Source organism: Halyomorpha halys, unplaced genomic scaffold (genome assembly GCF_000696795.3).
Source record: "Halyomorpha halys isolate HHAL.00 unplaced genomic scaffold, Hhal_1.1 Scaffold249.1, whole genome shotgun sequence".
Classification (NCBI taxonomy): Eukaryota; Metazoa; Arthropoda; class Insecta; order Hemiptera; family Pentatomidae; genus Halyomorpha; species Halyomorpha halys.
This window is the reverse complement of record NW_027104890.1, coordinates 959,324-982,713: the sequence shown is the minus strand read 5'-3', so window position 1 is coordinate 982,713 and position 23,390 is coordinate 959,324. Positions and strand designations below refer to the sequence as shown.

The window sequence follows — 23,390 nt, the reverse complement described above, 5'->3', positions numbered from 1 at the left end:
AAACATACATAGACAAAAATAGGGTTTTTTCATACATCCCTGAAAAAGAATAAAGTTTAAAAAAAAACCATTGGAACTTAGGTTGTATGATTACAATTGATTCTTGATATGTATTCCTTTTTAAACTATTTATTTGGTATCAACTTGATTACTTATTGTTATTTTATTTTGACTTGTTTCTACATTTTCATTTATTTACAACGTTTTCTTCTTATTATATATTTTTCTTTATGTGTACTTAAGTACACAAGAAACATCTTTGAATGAGTCCATACATTTAAAATAAAAATATTAAAATTTAATAATTGAGTAGTAACCTCAATATTTGTCAGATCTCATTGTCAATAGGTCACAATAGGAAAAGAGGAATATGAGATATGCTAGAGTAGGGTGTAATGAGGATATTAAATATATAGCGTTAATAACAAAACAAACAAAAAGGAAAACCAAAATACTAAAAAACAAAAAAAGTAAATACAGATTTAATGTAATTTAGTCACTAAATAAAAATACAAATGTGTTGTAAATATTGGACCAACGTATTTCGTTTATGTTATTTTTTTATATCGTCCTGTGAAATAGCTTAGTATAGTGTGTGTTACAGTAACCCTCTGTATTTGAACAGCATTGCTCCTTGTCTATAAAGCATTTCTCTCTCACATAGAGAGTAATACTATTGAGTAATACATACAATACTACAATCCAATCCAAAAATAAAGGCAGATTAAAAAAAAAAGTAAACAAAAAACTACATTGTATGTTTAGGACTTAATGATAAGATATGGCATGTCCTATGTACAATATAAGGGTTGTTCTGATTGGAAGCGAAAAGGTGGTTTATAAGGAGAGATTTAAATGATATTTATTTATTAAAAAAAAAAATTAGGTAAATCGTTTCTTTAGTGTTCTCTAACTAATTTTCCTGAAGGTAAATATTTTTTGATAAATAATATCAGCAACAATGATCTACAAAAATAAAAAATGTCTAATTTTTGTACCAATCTATATTTTTGATATACTTTGCCAACCTCAATTACTGATATTTCCTCCTGGAACCCCTGTACAGCTCATTTTACTTTTTTTTTTTATTAAATAAAAATTTACTCTAAATTGACAAATTACTAGAAAATTGTTCACTTTTTCTCACAAATGTTTAGTCCATTTAACATCTATCATCAATATTTTGTTATCTAGGTATATGATCATGAAATAATAAAAAAATAACAAGTACACATAAATAATTCAGATCAACCTATTTTTATAGGTCATGGAATTGTTGCTGTGAGGTCAGGATCAAAATTCTCTGACCAGCCTTCTTGTTGAACTTTAATGAAAGCATTCTGACCTTTCTTAGTTTCATGAAGTACTGCATCAGATGAATAAGAAATGAATACATAGGTTTAAAAAATAAAACTAAAAATCTATACTTTTCCATTGTATAATTTAGAGTGTATCGATTTTAAGTATTTGAATCTAATGTTTAATTCAGTATATTAATGAAACATATATATATTTCCTTGTCTTTTATGAAAGCCCAGTTCCATCATGACCGAAACAGGAGTCTTTATGTTGAAAAAGATGGGGTAGTAGCTTTTATTTTGGATTTTAGTATTTATAAAACAGAAATCCAACTTCTGAAACCCAGAAACCTCGGAATGTTATTCTTTTTTTTTATTAAATTCAATTTATTTTAAGAAGATATTATAGTAAAGGGAGATTTTTCGTAATGGTGGGTTCATCTTTAAAATGACTTAAAAAAAAAATCAGCGTCACCTTTTAACCATCCGTCAACTATTCTTCAATTACAATTTTAAATAAAAATATTCAAACGAGATACCATCTCATCAACGAGATATCATTATTCGAGATATCATCTCGAAACTAAAATGATTGAAAATAACTAATAAATATATATGAATATAATCATTTACAATCGGAATTGAACCGATTTTGTTATAGTGCATTTCTTGGCTGTTTACAAAGATAGGTAATCACTAAAAATAAACCGATCTTAAAACCTCATTTAATCTCATTAGGATTCGCATCAGACCCAGCAGTCACCAAGATAGGATTCCATGCCCTTGAATTATCATGAATGCTTGATACTGACCACTCGGGTAAAGAATGGACACAGAAGTTGGTAATTTTTAATAGTATTATTTCCCAGATTAATGTTTCCAGTTTTTTTTTTATTTTAATGTTATTTTTTTTGTTCCGGTAAAATAATTTAAACTAAAATTATTTAACTAATGGTAATAATAATATATCAGGTTACTACGGACATGAGTTAATTACTCCTGAATGAAATGTCAATTAATTTATTATACTAAATATTATAATCAAAACTTTAAAAATTGTTTGTTGGTTAACAGTTACAGTTAAAGCACGAACCTATAACACAAACAAATCTATTTTCACTCGCAGAAACATTACAACGCAAAGATTCGATTTATTTATTTCCTTTGGTATTTTCGGAATATGACTTGAAATCATAGTTAAACTTAAAAACTTCAAATTCATTTCTATAATTTATATTTCTACCGTTTATTTTTATAAATTTAAATTGAATGAACTACATTACTTTTAAGTACTCACATATTTCACCTTTTGGTTTTTACAGTCGTGTAATAATATGATTGTTATCATTAATTTTTAGAATTGAAAAATTGAAATTTAGCTTCCTCACCATTTATATTTGATACATAATTACCTATCATACAAAGTTTAAGGTCAAATTTTATTATTTTTAATTTTTCATAAATTATATTTGTCGTTTGAAAATGGCTGTAAGGAATACATGCTCTTTGAAACATGCATCTGAAGAAAGATACATTTGCGCATAAGAGATGGAGGTAGGTAAAATTTATACAAAACCATTACAATGCTTGTCCTCAATCCGCCCTCCGAATTTGGGTCAAATTGGACTAGCCATTTTCGAATATAGTTGTGCCAAGAACAATAGCTTACACCAAAAGTTGAGCATCAAATTTGATAAAATCTGTATGGAAACAGATACCAACCAGCACAATCGCTGAAAATTTCATCATGATTACAGTATGCCCGAATAAAAATTTGAATAAAGACACATACGAAGCAAAACTTTTTTTCCTAAAAAGTACTTAAGTGCCTAAAACATAAAATGTGAGAAATTTCGATTCCGAGAACATATATTTTCATTTTTTTTTTTTTTTGCAAAGGTCCGAAGCGGATAATTCTTTATCGACATTAATTTCCTACCGAAGCAAATAATTATTTATCAACATTAATTTTCTACCGAAACAAATAATTATTTATCGACATTAATTTTTCTCCTAAGCAAATAATTCTTTATCTATACGAATTTCAATTGGTCTTTATTAAATATGGTTATCTATTTCCATCCCAATGGTTTATTGGGGATTTAGTTACACACTATATAGTTTTTCTGATTTTGTACTATGACTGTGAAAAAGTGTAGCGTATTAACATTTTTATCCTAACCATCATTCTATTCTGTTGGTGTGATAACGCTGTTTTCAGAAATTTTAAAAATTTAGAAATTGAAGATCGAAAAAAGCGTATCCGGTAATTTCTATAAATCTGATAAGCCAAGATGGATATTAAATATAAACTCCTTTAACTGCCCAAATGTATTACTGTTCATTGGAGAAATATTGATTTAAAGTTATTTAATTTCACTGTCATTTCCAAAAAAATATATATATTAAAATAGCTGAAAAATCCATGTATAAATTGAAAATTAGGGCTGCCCTCCGTCAACCGCTGTGTTTCCTAAATATTGTCTTATTAGATTATAACTAGATTTGATGATTTCACTATGTAATTTCTTCACGATTATAATGTAATATAATAGAGAAGTCAATATTTTAAATTCTGCTGGAACATGCAATAAAACCCACACGCAATAGTAATATATATTTATACCAACATATTCCATGTTTTGAATGAATCTATCTGCTTATTGTATTACGTATCTACATGGATACCATATTCCCTATTTATATTGTATTCGAAATAAAATGTATTTTGTAATATGAAACTCACGCTGAGTGATGGGAGTGATTCCTGAAGAAGAGAGCCACCTCGCCGAGAGATCCTCCGCCCGCTTCCTCCAGCTCTTCGGGTTCCAAAGACTCCCTGTTGTCCGGAGGTCGCCACCTGGTAGCTTGCCCAGCCAAACAGGAGCTACCTACAGGATATCAGCAAATGCAGCTTACATACTCTAGTAGGAGCGCTGACGTCAGTCCTAACTATCCTAGCTACAAGACAATGCCTCCTACCACTTAAACTCGCCAGGAAACTCTTTCGTCAAAGCAGTGTCCTTTTTGGAGGACAGTACGTGAACGGGATACTAAGGCTTTTAAAAAGAATTGTGATTTTCATTTTCATGGAGTTTATATTTATTTTTTCAAAATTAATAGCATTTAAGAAATAAAGAGTTTAAAACATCATTCGTTTTATAATAAATGGGTAACTATTTCCAAACTTGCCTACCAGATTAATGTTAATGCACTAGAAAATATTACAAGCAGTTTAAAAGCTCATCAAATGTAGTTTCTCTTATGTTTATGTTGTCATGTTTTATTAACTGTGAGATGCCATATTTCAAAAACATATCCATGGTAAATAAATAGTGTTATTTTTTTATATAGTTTTTGATGTTCTTAAGTACTACAACTAGGGCAGGAAAAACGGGCTATCCTATAAGTTGGTAACTTATAACACAAACCCACATTAAAGTAAACTAACTCTTACGGAAGAAAAGAAATTAGTATGAAATCAATCCGTCTTATATTAAGAGACTTTGGAGAAACGCGAGTTTCATCTTAATTTAATAAAAAAATTTCTACTAAGCCAGGAAATTATTACAATCAAATAGAATTTTTGTATTTCGGTTTTCAAGAGATCATTTTTGAAGAAATTTCGACTATTGGTCTGTTTGTGGTTTCGACTACCTCTTCAACGGGTGGACCATTTTTTTTTTTTTTTGCATTTTTAGAGTTGCTGTAGTTGAGATTTATATTATAATGCCTGTATACAAAATTGGTTAGAGGGGTTAAGACGTCATCTTAGTATCCTCAGACGTCATCAGAAGCCTAATGTTCAGTCTGACCTAAATGTTTTTAAATTTAGTTGAGGACCCTCAAAACGAATCAAGTAATGCAATTTTATCTTGGTTCAAAATAAATAATTAAAATTAAAATACTAAAAGTCTGATTACCAATATTTCATGAAAATTAATTATCTTCATTAGTCGAAAATGGAGACAAGAAAGGTCAGTTGAAATTTTACGACTATCGTTGCATAATTCTCTTTTTAGGTACTTATAATATTCTCTTTGAGAGACTAATTCTTCATGCCGAGAGGGAGTTTGGCAAGTATCAGGCGGATTTCAGGAAGATCCTCATTGGAGGTTGATGTTAGAGAAGTGTGTTAAGAATACGGAGTTGTCACCCTCCACCTCTTTGTTCACTTAAAAGCCGCTTACGATAGCGTCACTCGGCCGGAGTTTAGTCCTACTGGAGATTAGTTCGTCTTGTGAGGATAACGAGGCTCTGAGTGCGCTGACCTATCCGAACTCTTTGCTCACAAACTGCAGGGAGATGCACTTTCTTGCCCCCTTTTCAACGTTGTGAGAAAGCAATACGAAAATCCAGAATTCAGCTTCGTGCGACTCGGTTCAACACTACGGATCAGCTCTTGCAAGTTGTTCGATGGTTTTGATATTGGGGCCAGATTGGAGTTTACATTTAGGGAGTCGTTCCTGGCCTAACAAGATTAATAATATAGACTAATAATTAATGCGGCTAAAACAAAGCACTTGAGCGTAGGAGGGGAGGAACCAGGTTCGTCCTAGGGCTCCGGAAGGGCGAAAGGGTAAGTATCATTATTTATCAGCAGACAATGTATATATACCGTCTAGCCGATGATACTTAGTACTTGGGAGGCAATCCAGAATTAGATTCCTCTCAAAACAACCAGGATTACTCTTTACAAAACTGGTCCGTCCGGCTTTAACCTACTGATCAGCAACCTAGACATAAACATAAACTAATCGTAATAGCCTTCTCACTCGCGAAAAAAGAGTTTTTCGTGTTGTTAGAGAGCGCGGCGTCTGAAGAAGAGGAGGAATGTTGGACTCGCGGTACTTTAAAGAGTACCCCACCCAGCAGGGTAAGATAAGTACGACTTCGGTAGGCCGGGTACTTCGTGATAATGGGTAATGCTGATATCTTATATCGAATTTCATTCCATGAACGTATGTTTTAACAATGTGTCCTACCGTAAATTTTATTTTTAAATGACAAATATTTGCCTGATAATGAAACATCAGTTACAACGTAATGAATCTAGAAATAGACTGAAAAAGGATAATTTAGAGAGAAGAAAATCAAGGTATTAAAATAAATAATAAATAGTTGGGACAGTTGGTACCATTTTTTTTTTTTTTAAATTTGAGATTTCATAAGTGACACTGCATATAAATTAACTCACACTAATTGTAATTGATTTAGAAATAAAAGTTTTTAAATGGGATTATTTAATTTATTTGTTCACATATTATAAAACGTCAATTAATAAAACTGTTTATTTAAATTAATCACTGAAGGAGACCAACACTGCCAATAAAACTAATGGTTGATCAAAGACAATGATGTCAACCTCCAGAGTTGATCGATCACAGGCAAATTGTATGCAACACTCATAAATTATTTGTACCATGAGACCCTTTGCATACTTTCGGCATCATGTCATCTATTGAAATAAACATTATGGCAGGTAATCATAATTCATTTTCTAAACAATTGAGCCCCGACAGATTATACACATAAAAATTGATTGTACTTACTGATGAATAGTGAGAAATCAGAGAGAACAAACACTAACAGTAATTTGAATTAATATGTAAAAAGATGAGAATAGAGGTCAGGAATCATGTCACTGCAAAGAGTGGTCGCACTTACAGAGTCCATTTCCCTTATTAACAGTTTTTAATCAACCGCAAACTACAAGTGTTTGTGAGTGTGATAAAGCACGTATTCATTAATGTGTCGAGTATAAGATATCGGTAATTGTTAATTTTTAGGTTTGTAGGTAAAAAGGTTATGTTTAATGTCTTTTGTTCAGTCAATGGCTGGTTCAAATAGAGCAATAGTATTTGAAAGTAATATAGTTTGTTTTTTTTAGATAAAATACCTCACAGCGCGGTTATCAGCTTCAGTGAGTTGACAAGGTTTAAAACCAAAAATGTATTTTTGAATGAGAGTTTACTTACCAAATATATATCTTTTGAGACTCATTAATTAATGTACTATATTTTAAATAATGATGAGAAGATAGTTGACCGTGGATGATATATATGAGGAGAAGATGGTCGGGGTGCATTTTACAATATATTCCAGGATGTTTCATATAAAATACAATACTATAAAGTTTTTTTTTTAAATATTTATTTATTGCTATTTACAACTGTACATTATAATACATTTAGTAAATCTGATCTAAGTTAAATTGGAGTGTTACAGGCGTGTAGAGAAACTACCCATTGGTAGCACTCTAATGCCATTTTACATTAGTTGGTCTCGTGGCCATCTTCTTTTCAGGCGCCTCGGAGGATTGTCAGGAATGGAAGAGGATGCAAGGTTAGAAACTAGGGGGTTTGGGTAGTTAGAGAGTTTATAATGGAAGGAGTGATATCTGGTTCGGGCTAGATCGGTTACATAGGGAACATTAAGGTCTTTATGTATGATTTTATTTGTGAGAAAGTAAGGAGCATTGAGGATTTTACGAAGGATTTTGGATTGTAAGGATTGAATACGAGAGGAAATCGAAGGTTTAGTAGAGCCCCAAAGCTCAGCTCCATATGTCCAGATTGGCCTTATTACAGTCATGTAGATCAGTCTTTTGTAATGTGTTGGAAGTTTTGACCGTTTGTCTAGTAAGTGCTGAATAGTCGAAATCGACGTGCAGTTTCCTGTCTTTTCAGTCTTGTGTGAGGATTTCAGGTTAATAGTTTGTCCAAATGTAGTCCAAGGTAGCGGATCTGTTCGACAGGGGTAAGAGTAACATTATTAAATGAAACTGTTGGACAGTCAGTAGGTTTACGACGAAGGGTAAAGGTGATTCGATGGGATTTGTGGGAATTTTTCTTGATCCTTCAATTATACCATCCTTCGAGGGGTGTGATATGGGATTGGATATTTTGGGATGCGATTAATGGGTTATTATTAACAGCAAGCACACATGTGTCATCGGCATACGTGGCGAGGATAGTGTTAGGATTGGTTGGAATGTCAGCTGTATAGACGGTGTAGAGAATGGGACCAAGGATACTACCTTGAGGAACACCAGCGGACTGAGAATAGAGAGATGAATAGGAACCATTGTGGTTTACTTGGAAAAAAACTATAGAGATTAAAATGAGTTAACATTTTTCAATATCTAATTTAAAATTTTAATTTTTAATTTTCACAGATAGTGCTTATTTTAAAATGTATTTAGTTTCTAAGCCCCGTATATCATAAACCCCTTATTTATATATGAATTATATCAGAAAGACTAGGAACGGTGTTTTTTCCAGAGTAGAAGAGCGATGGTTGGAGGATACCTTATGGAGATCATAGTCATTGTCGTATTTCTGCAGAAGTTGGTTTTCACCTCTGTCATGCAATAGGCGGACACTGAAGAATAGTTACCATTGAAACAAAAACTCAGCCATCAAGTATGGCCCAAACTCACTCACCACCCAGGTCAGGAATCTCATGTGGCAATGGAAGACTGCTACATGGTACGAATGACTCCAGGAAGCTCATGGTGGTTCTCACTAAGTCTGCTAAAAAGAAGTCCTCGAACGTCCGCCTACTTGACGAAAATCACCTTTTGAATGCGAGAGTCACCTGCAGCTACTCACCTTAAGTGGAGAATCTGACCATTGTCAGAACTTCAATTGTCCATTTTTATTTTACAATAAGACTCTTGGCCACTGCCGTTTCAACCTTCTAGGTGGGCTGTATGGATGGGTGGAACTAGATAAGGTTTGAACCAAAGGATTAGGATGGTTGGAAAGGCTTATATGGAATTATCACATCAAACTAAAAAATCTATCGAAACAAAATGCAACACCAATATTTTCGAATTAAGCAATTACATTGGATACTGTACGGTCAGAATTAACCCTCGGTTAGAAACTCAGTTTTTTATCTTATTTACTTCAACCTCTACGGACTTCTACCTATATGAATCGACTTCATTGAAACATATCCCGATAAACTTAAACCTTCCAATCCTGATTGTAAAGGCATACAGTACACATATTATCTTAGTTCCTATCAAACAATGGTCAAAAAATGATTCTGCTCAAAAAGAAAGAGAATTAGCTAATAGCCCAAGAACCTAAGAGGAGGCAGAGAACTGTTTTTGCACCAGAAATTTCGAATTCTTTTAAGAAAATTTTATTAAGTTCAGAGCAAAAAATGGTGGTAGCCAATTATGGTCGAGGAGATTACAAATGACGACTGCTCTAAAATGTTACACAAAATCATTTTTTTCTGTTAAATAAATCAAATGGTATCCTTATTAAGTCTCAACATTCTTTATTATATCAATAGTCCAACGTTTCGGCCAATTCGGCAATCCTCAAGGACAATCTTAAATATAAATTCATATCTCACACCAGAATTTAAAAAAAATGTTTTACAGCCTATTTTGCCCAGGTCGTCAAAATCACCCTATTTTTTTAAACCTTCATTAATTTATAAAACTTTAATTTTAGATTAAAAGTATACTATCCACTATTAGATAAACAAATTATTTATAATATTTTCAGTTATTTAACCAATACAAAACTAAGATTATTACTAATATACACACAAAAAAAATCTCAATATTGGAGTTATTTTGTAACTTTTCGTTTTGAATCTTTTGAAAATAGGTTTGAATAACCCACTCTGTCATGTGTGTGTGTGTCATATACAACGCTCTTTGAAGGCAAAATTGAAGTTATGAAATTGGAAATTGGAATTACTTTAGATCTAAAATTTTAGACCCAACAAAAAAATCATGTCATGCTAGTGGTGGGCTTGACGTTTTGCAGACAAAATCCATTCTTATTGAAAAATCGATATCGAAGTTCATATCTTCTCTTTATTTTCAAAAAACAAGGCAATAGGTATAAAATACATTCTGGAGTGCTTATTTTGGGTTTTTTAAAATTTCAAAATGAAAGTTTGAAAACTCAAAATTTGGGCCATTTCATGGCAGCTTTTAATATGTAAAGCTCACTCTTGCCTTGCTTGTAATCTTTTTTGCAGATAAAATTTGAATTTAAACTATTACATACCTGTTTATCTTTTGCTCTTCAATGATTTTCAATGCCTCAACCCAAGAATGATCAATTATGTGACTATATTTCACTAAATTAATAATATAAATATATAGTTCATTCTAGTCTGCTTGTTCAGCATGAAATATTTACCTGTGTTTTCAATGGATTTAATTTATTATAAGTATTCTAATTATATGTTCCTGCTGTTATGAATCACACGTAAACCATTCTTCTACAAGGCTACTTACAGTACAAGGCGTTTTCTGTATTATCCTTTTACATTTTGAATGTTTTACGCTGAATTGAAGAGCAAAATGATGCCACACCTCAAGTATAGTGGGTCTAAAATGAGTTTATCTGTAACGTAAGAGAACTCGCCCACACCCCTCTCTAGCCCCTTCTCTTCCCTTCTCACTATAACACCCTCCTTTCTTAACCCACTGGCAAACTTATCTTAGATGTGCCATATTATACTACAATATCACGTGTTCTAAATTGATGCTTAGGTTTTACACAAAGTTTTTCACTTATTCTACAAACGCTGAATATTTCGATACAAACGATTACTGTTTCGATCAACAAAAATCCTCTTAACTTTTTATCATTTCCCTAAATTACGTTAAAATGCAAGATTGGGATGTAAGAAAAATACTATTTACTATTTTTAAAAATGTATTATATCTTTCAAGTCAAACTCCAAGTAATTCACAGTCCTTTATTTGCATTTTTAAGCTATTTCAAATTTTTTGGATTAAAAAAAAAATACTAAAACTGTCTCCGCTTTTGGAACAAATTTCTCGAATTTAAATATACCACACATTGTATCGTAATAATATTGATTATTACTCTATACTAATAGAAAAGTACTAATACTAATTAGTACGATAGATCAGTACTAATACTATTTGGTACTCATATAAAACCTATTATGGGATGTTTTACAACATTTTTTAAAAATTATTTATTATTATTTACAACTGTACATTGATATACATATATCCATTAAATTTAATTTTAGTTTATTATGGAGTGATACTGGCATGCAGAGAAACTCCCCATTGGTAGCACTCTAATGATGTTTTTACATTGGTAGATGTCGTGTCCATTTCCTTTTTTTTTTTTCATAAATTACATGTTTCGTGTCTTTCATTAAGTTCATATTTTATCTTTTTTTACTTAGGAGTATTTTTTTTCCCCTATAATGTTGCCCTTTGAGCCAAAAATTAATGCAAAAAAATAATGTATAAAATCCCTTTTTACCAACTGAATATCCACTCAGTCCTTTTTCGAATAGTGCCATTGCTCATATTTCTTCGTTTGACAATAAAATAAAAACTAAATAAATTGTTGGTGAAAATAATCTATGAAATTATATTTATAAAAAATAACAGATATAACAATTGGATAAAAATTAACCAATCTGCAATTAATGGATTTATATATAAAGACGTAAACATAAGAATCTGTTTGTTTCTAAAAAGATGAAATTGAAATCTATTAGGGAACAATTCCATAGAATTTAATTTAATTAATGAATTTGGGGATTATACCCAACAACAAATTTCATCATAGAAAGTTTGTTCCGCTAGTTACCAAATCAACTTTGATTATTCTTAAATTAGGTAAAAAAGGTGGATTGAGGTTATTCCTGCATTATGGCACAGAAAACCTGCGCAGTATCTACTGATCAGATTATAATAGATACATACTAAAACTACTATTAAAAGAGCCCAAGAGGAGAAAAAAGGCAGTTATCTCACCCCAATGTTTTATTACTTTAGTGAAAACTATGTATAATTACTAGCCAAAATTGGTGGGTCTGCCAAGTATAGGTAGGGGGGGGAAATGGCGGCTGTTTCAAAGTGATAAAAAAAATTTTTTTTTTATCTGGAGCTCTAAATTCTAAAAAGGTAGGCACAACACAAGAAAACCTAAGGGAACGTCAAGAATACTACGTACTAAAGAATAGTAAATTTGCTAAACTACGAGCCCTAATAGAGTTATTTACGTTAAATAGTTTTCGAGATATAGCTTTTTAAAAAGAAATATTTCATAAAAAATGTATGACGTACTGAAAGATCAGTAGTTAGTGAATTTATTTTTAAAAATGTATTAAAAAAATCTCAAAAACCATTTGACGTACAGATGTCTGTAGCACTCAAATAAAAGCTAATTTAATGAGCTATAAAGTAGTTTATTATGTTTATCTTCATAGGAATAATAGTTTACATGAAATTTGCTAAAATAAATTGATTTATAGTTGTTCGGACAAATTTTCATTTGCCAAATTTATATTCATATGTGAATATCATAAAAACTACTACTACTACGAAGGTAAGTGTCATAAACAACTTTATAGAAAGTTAAATTTTCTTCATTTTGAGTGTTGGCAGACATGTGTGCGTCTTATGGATCTAGAGACATATTTTTCAAAACTCCAACATTTAATACGAACAACTAGAAATTAACATTTTGTGAGTTTATTTTGTCAAATATCATAAAAACTACTACTCCTACAACGAAAAACATAACTAACTTTTTTGTAGTAAATTTAACTAGCTTTAATTTGAACGCTGGCAGACATCTGTACGTCCATTGGTTTCTGAAATGAAGTTTTCCATAAATCCTATTGTCCGAACAACTATAAATCAATTTATTTTAGCAAATATCATGAAAACTACTATTCCTACGAAGGCAAAGGTCATAAACCTCTCTATAGTCCATTAAACTAGCTTTAATTTGAGTGCTAATAGATATCTGTATATCACATAGTTCCTGAGATATAGATTTCTCAAACTAGATTAACTAACTACTAATCTTTCAATAGATTTTTAAGAAATTTTGCGTTTTAAAAAGGTATATCACGACAACTAGTGGACGTAAATAGCTCTTTTAGGGCTAATATTTCAGCTAATTTACTCTTCTTTAAATAATCTTCTCTTAGATTTCCTTGTGTTGTTGGTAGTTTTTAAGATATAGAGCTCCGAACGAAAAATTAAGGTTTTTTTAAGGTTTTGAAACAGCCGCCATTTTTTATTCCTCCTACCTATAGACATATTGGCAGACCCATCAATTTTTACTAGTAATTGATAATGAATACCTAGTTTTCATTAAAGCAATCAAAAATTGGGGTGAGATAACTGCCTTTTTTTCTTCCCGGCTCTTGTACTATACTGATGAACAGAATACTAAACAGGATTAAAGGATCGTCCAGGTGTGATATTAGCATTTTTATGTCTACTATTTAAACCTGGTTAGTTAATATTATTAACGTTGCTATTTCATACAACAATTATTCATTATGAAATATTTATTACTACAATCGTAAATGTTTCTGTGAAAACATTAGACTTTCGACCTGTATCTAAAGTCATGGAAGGGGGGGGGGGCAGAGGGGTGAGAAGTCTTAAAACGTATTCAAGTTAAAACCGTGTTCTAGGGGGAGTTTCTTTCTTCTGTTAAATATATTTTAATGTATTCTCCACACTCTTTGGATTGGATGAGTTGATGAGGGCAATTTTCAAGGTAGAAATATCAAACAACAGAAGATAAATTTCAGGAAAAATTTAGTCAAGTTCCCTATTTTTTTTTTTTTTGCATTTTTAATTTAATTTAATTTAAGATTTTAATTTCTTGTTGAGGTGAAAAAAATTCCAAAATAAATATACCTATTCTACATTTTTCATTGTACAGGGTTTCGGAACAATTGTCCCATACTCATGCACCTTAACAATCCTAAAATTAAGTTATTCTTATCAAAAATTTTTATATACTTATATTTATATATAATTTATATATATTATATTTACCACATATCTGTGATATTTTCAATTTCCCTATTGAAATCATGTCTTCTATATAATCATAGTTTACAATTGTATTACACTGCTTTATTTGATTTATTCTCTTTCACTATTTCATTCATTTATCTCTTTAGCACAATCCCCAAGCTCCATATCTTTGGACCATATCAACATGTCCAATATGCTGTGTTATTATCTCCCTATCGATAAGTCCAATTTTAACCTATTATGTAATTTTGGTTAAAATTTATGATTGGACCATTTTATTCTGACATGTTTCCCCGATTTTTTATGTTTATATGGCTAATCTTTTATTATATTGCCATAATGTGTATTTAAATGTTTTGTGTCAGTTTTATAGTTTCTGTGACTTTTATATTTTTGGTTATATGGATTGCTTCCGGAAACCTCCAGCCTTTATTGTTTTGTGTCATGTCTATTATTGTGGTATTTTTGAAGTTAAAATTATGGTTTAACGTTTTGCTGTGGTAAGCCAGTGCAGTGCAATTTATATTTTTGACACTTTTACAGTTAGTGATATGTTGCTTGATCCTGATTTCTAGATTTTTTGATATCTCTCCAATATATATATTTTCAAAATCTAGATTATATAAAACATTTAACTGTTCCATTTTATTTAGTTTGTTCTTCATGTTGGACAGTTGGCGTTGCAACTTATTATTTTATCAGTTAGGCCTGGTATGTATTGTAGTTTAATTTTTTTTTTTTTTTTATCATTATTATAATTCTTCGATGTTTTGCCTTTTCCTTTTTTACCAATATCAATAACTGGAACCTTTTCGTTTTTTTCCCTTGTAAAATTCAGTGATTTTATTTTTTTTTATTTTGTGTTTTGCTATTTCACTTTGCTTGGTTGGTCTGACTGTTTTTATTTCTCTCAATGTTCTATATTGTTATTTATATCTATATTGTTTTTGGTTGTATTATAGTTGTACCATATTCTATTGATCAATCTTTTAGGGTAAAAATTTTCTATTAACGTATTGTATACTTCTGTCTTAATCTGATTCATGGATATGTTAATGTCTGTTAAGTTAATTGCTCTATCTATCAATATTTTGGCTTAGTTCACTTTTTGATAATTATTATAAAAATAATTTAATAATCTATTACTTGTATTGCATTTTTGGTCTATTCAGTGGTTACTTTATCATTAAAATAATATCCATATAAAAAATCTGATTTTTTTTATTTTGTGGTCTTTCTACAGTGAATTCTATTCTTTTGTGGAACTTATTACATGTATCTAAAATTTCTTAGTGACTAAAAATAAAATCCTTTATTCCTAAAAATAAAATCCAGAATACATTTTTAATGTTTTGCAAATTGAGATAGAGGGTTGAAAATTTGTGAGTGAATTGAGTAGATATGAAAGATGTGCCTTTTGCGAATCCATATTGTTTTTTATCTCCTTATTCTGCGATTTATTTTGAGGTTTTTAAGATTTTATGAAACGAAATCCCTTTTAATCATTTTGTAAGTTTAATCAATTTTAGCCCTGCTGCCTACAATTGTTTTTCAATATACATTGCATCCTACCTTCCATTCTAATTATTACCACATTAACCATGCTTAAGATTTTATACAATTGACGATATGGTCATTAAGAACGTCTCTCAAAATTTTGAATGCCTGTAATCAGCACAAAACAGGCATTCAAAGTGGTATAGAAATAACATAATTTTTACAATAAAACATGGTATAAATTAAATTAAAAAACTAACCGAAATTACAGAATATAAAAAAATTTACCTTTATGCTTCGAGGTTCGTTAGAAGAAAAAACAAATTACAAAAGGTTAGCCTTATGAATTTAAGGTCTGAAGGGATTTTCCAAAATATTTATTGACATATAGTTTATTTAAATAATACATACTTCTACTGCAATTTATTAATGCTACAATGAAAGTTATGACGATTTTAAATAATCATTATTTCAACTAATTTTAATAAATTAGATACACATAATTAAGAAAAGAAAGAAACTCATGTACATTGAGTGAATTTTGAGCAATTAAACATCTTTACATGTCTCTCTTGTTGATTCGTCAACAATCTTGTCTTCCGTTAATATTCATCTACAACAAATAAAAATAATTAATTACTCTTTAATTAAAAAAAAAAAAGGAGAAAGCAAACAAAATCAAACAACGCAAAAAAAAAGAAAAAAGAGAAAACCATCACACATAATTGATTAAAGAAGTAATGTCATGCGAACAAATACATTTCCAGACAAGTTTATTTTTAAGAAACGGTAATGAATATATTAGGACAACTTTGAGGGTTCCCCTACTTTTTAAAAAAAAATATTGTAAAGTAATTTTAGTAAAGTTCACATATGGGTATCAAACTTTCTCCTGTACCGTAGACGATAGTAGTTTTACATTTTGAGGAGGAGGATGTAACATCATTGTTCTTATTTATTACAAAATTAAAAGATAAATAATAAATATTATTTAGTAAGAACTGCCGAGAAATTTTAAGGAGCATCGAAGCACTGATCAGTCTAGTTTGCCTTAAAACGGAAACCAAAATACAATACATTTAAAACCGATTAATAGTTTTGTACATACATTGAGAAAAAGTGACCAACAGTAGCTCACTGTTAATCAATGTTATTAAACTAAAACTATTATATGACTTCTCTGCATCATTTAAGACATTCAAATGGCATGTTTGGCTTTTACAATCACAAAAATAATTGTTTAGACTAAATGGTTTACTGATTGATTATTGATTGGTTTTCACGGGTTTGAAAAAGTAATTTCTTGGAAAATTAAAATTTCAAAATACCAACAGTCTTCAGATTAGATTACACAGCTTAGGTATGGAATTTTACAGTTCCATTTCATTTCCATAATTAGACTACTGGATTCTCCAGGCAAAGGCACGGAAGCCAAATATGGCGGCGGAAGAGTTCCAACCATCCGAACTGGAAAAGTGACATAAGATTGCGTACGTCAGAAATAGAACACCACGTCAACAACCTCAACTGAGTTGTATCTTTTAAAACATTTCTTTTTTTCCAGTTTTTCATCTACATTTCATTTTTTAACAATTAGGTACCTAATTAGACCGTAATTATCTAAATTGAGTGGTGGTTGTGTAGCAGGGATAAACATACTTTATTGAATATCTGTTATTTATAAAATTTAAAAAAAAAAATTCATATCAGCACACTTATTTCATCGAATCAGTTATTTTCCATGCAGTGTTTTAATAATTAAGGTTTAATTTGTTTTAAAAAAAGAAATATTGTTAGTAGGCCAACGCACTGCAGTAAGAATTAGTGTCCTTATCCAGTATGTTGCTATGGTAAAGGTATCTTTTATTATAAACACACTTCTGCAAAGGCAAGTTGAATACGGAATCCCTCTTACTTAACACTTGGATAAGAGCAGAAGCTTGGATAGACCCCCTAGTGTTGGAGCAAACGACGGTGTAGACCCCTGCGTGCTCCCTCCTGACAGCGGGTATGATGAGCCACCTGAGGTCGTCCTCCTCGAAGACGTTGAAGGCCGGGGACACGGGCTCTTGCCCCTTCCTCCAGAGGGTGTAGGGCTGGGGCCAGCCAGAAACAGAGCAGCTGAGGCGGACTTCCTCACCCTCCCTAACGACCTGGCTGTGCGGTACGGAGAGGAACCGAGGAGCGCTGGACCTCCGCCTCTTTTTGCCGTCCGTGGAGTCTTCGTCCACTCCGCACCCTAGCATTCCAGGAAGTACAATCAAAATACTAAGTTTTTTGTTCAAAATCTCTTTACAATAATACGTATTTGAACTCAGTTTCACTATAAGAAACAGAAAACCTTTGGATATGAAAATAAGTACCATGACAGAGTTCATGATACCATCCTTTATAGCAATAAATATTATATGATCTCGATTACGTAAAATAAATCCAGGTTTATTAATTAATTATTATTAAAGTATGGATGGAATTTCATTAATCAACTTCCTTCCTCTTTCTCGTTCACTTTAAATCTTATATTTATTGATTTAACATTATATTTATTAATTAATTTATACACCCTCCCCAACTTTTAAGGCATTTTAAAAATTATTAAAGCTTTCATTATACGTGTTCTGTTGATATAACTTGTCATACAGTACCCGAAAAGAGATATGCAGGGTTTTTTAAAAAATTTAAATACGGTATATAGTTTCATGTTATATTGTTATCAGACTGAAGAGATAAGGAATTGCTTGACAAGCTTCATTCTTGGTGTTCTCAAACGCACTTTCGCCTTTTGGTCGTACCCCAAGCAATGGTGACTTTATCCTAATTTGAGATGGGAATCGACTTTTTATAAACAAAAAATATTTCCAAATTTTTGATTCCCTCACCCTTTATTTCTACATCTATCTTTTGCTGACGTCAGACTATCAGGTGCACTAGAAATTATTATCAAAGGTTTGTCCCCGATATGGCAAAGTACCTGGAACATCTCCACAACTTACTCAAGAAAAGGACTACGTTAGTCATGACAGATATCAATCAAAACATTCGGAAATCTATAACAAATTACAAAGGCAGCCTTTGCTAGCTTTTCCTTTTTTTTTTGCTGGCGCAGAGACAATTCACACTGGCGGCGGACGCTAGTAACTACGCTTTACGTGCAGTAATATCGCAAAAAGTGGAGAAAAGAGAGCGCCCCACAGCGTATGCCAGTAGACTCCTCAACGAAGCGGAGGTACGTTACAGCGCCATGGAAAGGGAACTGCTAGGGACAGTGTGTGCAGTGGAACATTTTCGGCCATACGTTTTAGACCGACGTAATGAGTGGGGGAACTAAAAAAATCATCCCCGAAAACTACACAATAGGAGGAATTGCTTATCAATGTGATATGGCTGTCGTCTACAAACCGGGAAAAGAAAATGTTGTGACGGATTGGCTTTCACGTGCGATTCCTGAGGGAGTAGACTTCGACAGAAGAAGAATAGCAGGCCACATCAGAGAATAAGAATAGGAAAGGGACGTCTTCAGATGACAGCTCACACGACGAAGTACTGGAAAAAAAAAGTAAATGACAAGAGGTACCTCATTGTTTGGAAAACAAAAATCTCGGATCTGCTAAGAGTGGGTTATAGTAATTATGGCAGATGTTCCATTGTTACGAATTTTAGCGCTGAAAGACGAGAGCAAACCAGGGAAGAAACACCATTTAAATGTCGGAAGCCCTGGGGATAAGATTTAAAAACTATCGCAGACAATAGAAAGTTGGGTGGATCGCTCATTTATCCGGTTATGATTATTGTGGAGACAATTCAAGACGCGGAGCATCAAACAGAGGTGCCGCTCGCGTAGTATCAGGACAATACGAACCAATGAGGATTGAACGAAAGTTGCACTCGTTACGCCGGAGATACTTTAAGCGGGCCATGAAACGGGGCATATAGGAAACCATCGAAAATTGAGATATGTGCCTCAGTCCTAAGTACAATAACATCCACACAGGGCGACGCGAGAAGAGACCACAACCCTAGATGCTACTCTCAGTGACATTAAAGCATTTCAGGTGGAAGGGTTATAGGTGGATCACGGTCATTGACATCTTCAGTAAAATGGCCATGGCACACACGGTGCAGGACAGATCGGCGGAAGCAGTGTTACGAGCATTGTGGACGTGGTTACAATTTTGTGTGCTCGAAAGGATTTCGTCCGAAAGCGCCAGAGAATTCGATAAAAAAAAATTCAGTAAAAATAAATTGAATTATGGTCTGATAGAGTGCGATGTCAGCTGTATTTTTTGCCTCATTGAACTGGTAGTTGCTAAATATTTTATCATTTGTCTCCAAAATTAAATAAATAATTATAATTTCTTCCATTGGTTTTATTTTTTACTCTCAAATGAGTTATATGTGAGACGAATCGATGATTGCTTTTTAACATTTTCATTATTTTTTTAAGAATTTTTATTTATTCCTAGCAGGCATTGTCAGATGATTTCTATATTTTATCATTATCAAGTTATAATTTCTATGCTTAAAGTTAAAATTATTGAAAAGTAATTAACTTAATTCACTTACTAGTTACGCATGGTGATATTGAAGGTGGAGGATCTGATGAAACATTCTTTAGTGAATCTAAAAACATAAAGGAAAAAAAGTAGGTTTAATATCAATAAAATTTACATTACCTACATTAAGGAAATAATTATTTTCCTCTAATCTACGAAGGGGTTGTAGAGGAAATGGAACAGATAGAGATAATTCCAAACCTCATAATTGTTGCAGTTTCATCAGTAATCTTTTGCAAAACAATTTCCTTATAAAACTTCTAAAGGATAAAATTCCCTTCATCTTACACAATGTAAAATTATATTTTACATTTTAATTTCTGTTTTTATATTTATTTTTTTAACCAATAAAATATATTACAGAGGATTTGCAAAAGGTCCATTAACTCAGATTTCTTGACATGTTTTATACATCAAGTGTGTAGTAAAAAATTAAGTTTTCAACCACAAAATTGCTTAAATTTGAGGGGCCATAGCTTTCAAGTCATTATATCTAACTTAAAACTTTGCACTACGGGGCAAGTATTTACTCAAAGTATAAGGTTTTTAGCTATTTCCTCAATCACTGACGTAACAAAAATTCATGATTAGATACTCTTTCCTAAAATAACCCCTTATTTCCTTCTTCTATTTCTTCAACTGATATAAGTAGAACCAGTTCAATTGAAATTGTGATGTAATTGGAAATTAAAAAAAAAAATAAAGTTATAAGTAAAAAGGACTTAAATTATAAAGCTAATAGATAAACATCCAATAATGATGAAAGGTACCGTTGAAATGGGTTACTTTTCTCAAATGACTTCAAAAGCTCCGTATTGCTGGATTCGGTAAACTTGGGGTGGTGAAAGGCGTGAATAAACTGGGAAGACAAGTGGAGAAAGGTTTTCTGGTATATTTATTTCCCCTCTGGTTATTATCTGTTAAACCATGTCTTAAACCTGTGTTGCTAGATAGCTTCTTTTCAGTTTAAGTTTAGAGTTGTTAAAATTCATTCTATGACTAAGAAACAATTATAAATTGAATTATTAATCTTTTTCATAGTCGTAATTTTCAAAACTGTGACTGCAGATAATTCTGCATTGGTGTTTTTATTCAATTTTTATTATTTTACTCTAATATTTCAAAAAAAGAAAGTGTATACTAAGTTTGGAAAAAGGAATATCAATCTTATTTACAAAAGTTTCATATAAAAATAAATACCTGAATTTTTATTTATTCCTGCATATTTTTCTTTGATAATGTCAGCGTTAAATTACACCAGTGATTGATACGCAGTTGTTTATAATAAATGACAGAAATTGCCGCAAAGCCTTGATATTCTTTTTGGTATAAAAATACTTGATAAATAAATACACATATATCAACTTAGTATTGACTAACGATTTCTTATTTTATTTATACTCTAAGGAAGCTGAAATGTGAATTTTAAATTTTTCTGGCTCCCATAAGCGAGTGAAAAATGCAGAATTTAACGAAAAAAACCCTAAATCCAGATTAACATACTAGGGTAAAGTAACTCACTTTGAAAGTACAAAATATTTTTTTATGTTCAGTATTTATCACTTTTGTATTGCTTTGGTAATACGAGCTCATTTTTCGAAAACAAATCTATGGAAGTATAAAATGCGAACTTCCAGAATTCCAAGTTTGAAGTAAATTATTGAAAACGATTTGAGATTATATTGCCAAGTAAAATTTTTATTAAAATAAATTAAAAATAAAAACAAAATTTTTATATATGTGTTTCTGATTTTGGCAACTAAACGTTGAAATTTTCGATTAAAGTAATAATTCCACGACATAAAACATCTGGAATTAAATTTTGTTTTATATGATATTATATGTTATTATATTTTGATGACAGGAAGCAAATATGTGAATTTTTAACATGTACATGGCGAAAGTCTTATTTCCCAACGATCAGCTTCGTGATAAGGAAAACATAAATGAAATTATATTTTGATCACCCACACAACTCCAAGCACTGTCATACTTGACATTATGAGCGGAGGACCTCTTCTGGAGAGATTAACTAACAATTAAGACGGTACAGAACCGTGAGAAGGCAGCGAGTGAAAAACATATTGATTGGTATGAACAGAGACCTTCCAATGGTATGGATTAAAGAGAGTGTAACCTTGAAAGCAGATTGAGAATTGAGAATCTACTTCAAATTTTGGAAATTGTAGTAAAACATTTCATTACAAGAGTTACTAAAATTAAAAACAAGAAATATACTTTCCGATTTATGAAATTGGAAGTTGATAGTTATGATGTTTTGAAACTATTTTAAAATTTTTAGCAAGCTATTGTGACTGTTAATATTTTTTAAAAAATCTGCTGTGATGCGCGCATTACACAGCTTGAAAAAATGAAATTCATTCTCCCTCGTTTCAGAAAAGATATTTTTATATTATTGACTAAGAAAATTCTTTCGCAAGTAAGCCGTTCGGTTGACAGATTGATTAACTCCAATTTCATCAGATTTTAGAAAAGTGCTTTCATAAGTTAATAATAAATATCGCAGTTAATAATAACCCTTTAATTGCATGCCTAACTTTCCAATCCTATATCACAGTCCTCGAAGAATGGTGTCGTAATTGGAGTGTTAAAATAAATCCCATTAAATCGCCTTTACCATTCGTCCTAAACCTACCGAATGCCCTACAGTTTCCTTTAATAATGTTGCTCTTACCCTTGTCGAACAGATCCTCTACCTTGAACATCTAGATAAACGACTAACCTGTAATCCTCACATAAGACTGAAAAGGCGGGAAACAGCACGTCGATTTCGACTATTATAGCACTTACTGGACAAACGGTCTAAACTATCAATTCATTACAAAAAGACTGTAATAAGGCCAATCTGGACATACGGAGTTGAGAGTTGGGGCTCCACTAAACCTTCGAATTCCTCTCTTATCCAATCCTTATAATCTAAAATCCTTAATGTTCCTTACATTGTCACAAATAAAATCATACATAAAGACCTTAATGAACTAGCCCTAACCAGATATCATTGCTTCCAGTATAAACTCCCTATCCACCCAAGCCCACTAGTTTCTCACCTTGCCTCCTGTTTCATTACTGGCAATCCAAGGAAATCTAGGATGTATCCAAGGAACATCCAGTAAATTTCAATAAAGACATTTAAAAAAAGAATTTAATTAAATAAGTTAATAATACATAAATTTAATAATAAATAAATTTAATAGGAATCGTCCT

The 23,390-nt window shown here is 31.5% G+C and overlaps 1 protein-coding gene across 4 annotated transcripts in view; it reads right to left on the bottom strand.

The window, feature by feature from the left end:
- Window positions 1–23,390, bottom strand: part of LOC106680181 (myosin light chain kinase, smooth muscle) — a 346,841-nt gene that overhangs the window by 89,199 nt on the left and 234,252 nt on the right. For 3 of the 4 annotated variants that reach the window (XM_067045717.1, XM_024359903.2, XM_014419703.2), the window contains exons 13-14: window positions 20,176–20,232; window positions 4,045–4,189 (exon numbers count right to left, since the gene is read on the bottom strand). In XM_067045717.1, the coding sequence (XP_066901818.1) occupies window positions 4,045–4,189; window positions 20,176–20,232 (202 nt within the window). The remainder of the gene's footprint in view (window positions 1–4,044; window positions 4,190–20,175; window positions 20,233–23,390) is intronic. The other variant, XM_014419704.2, reaches the window with a different exon arrangement.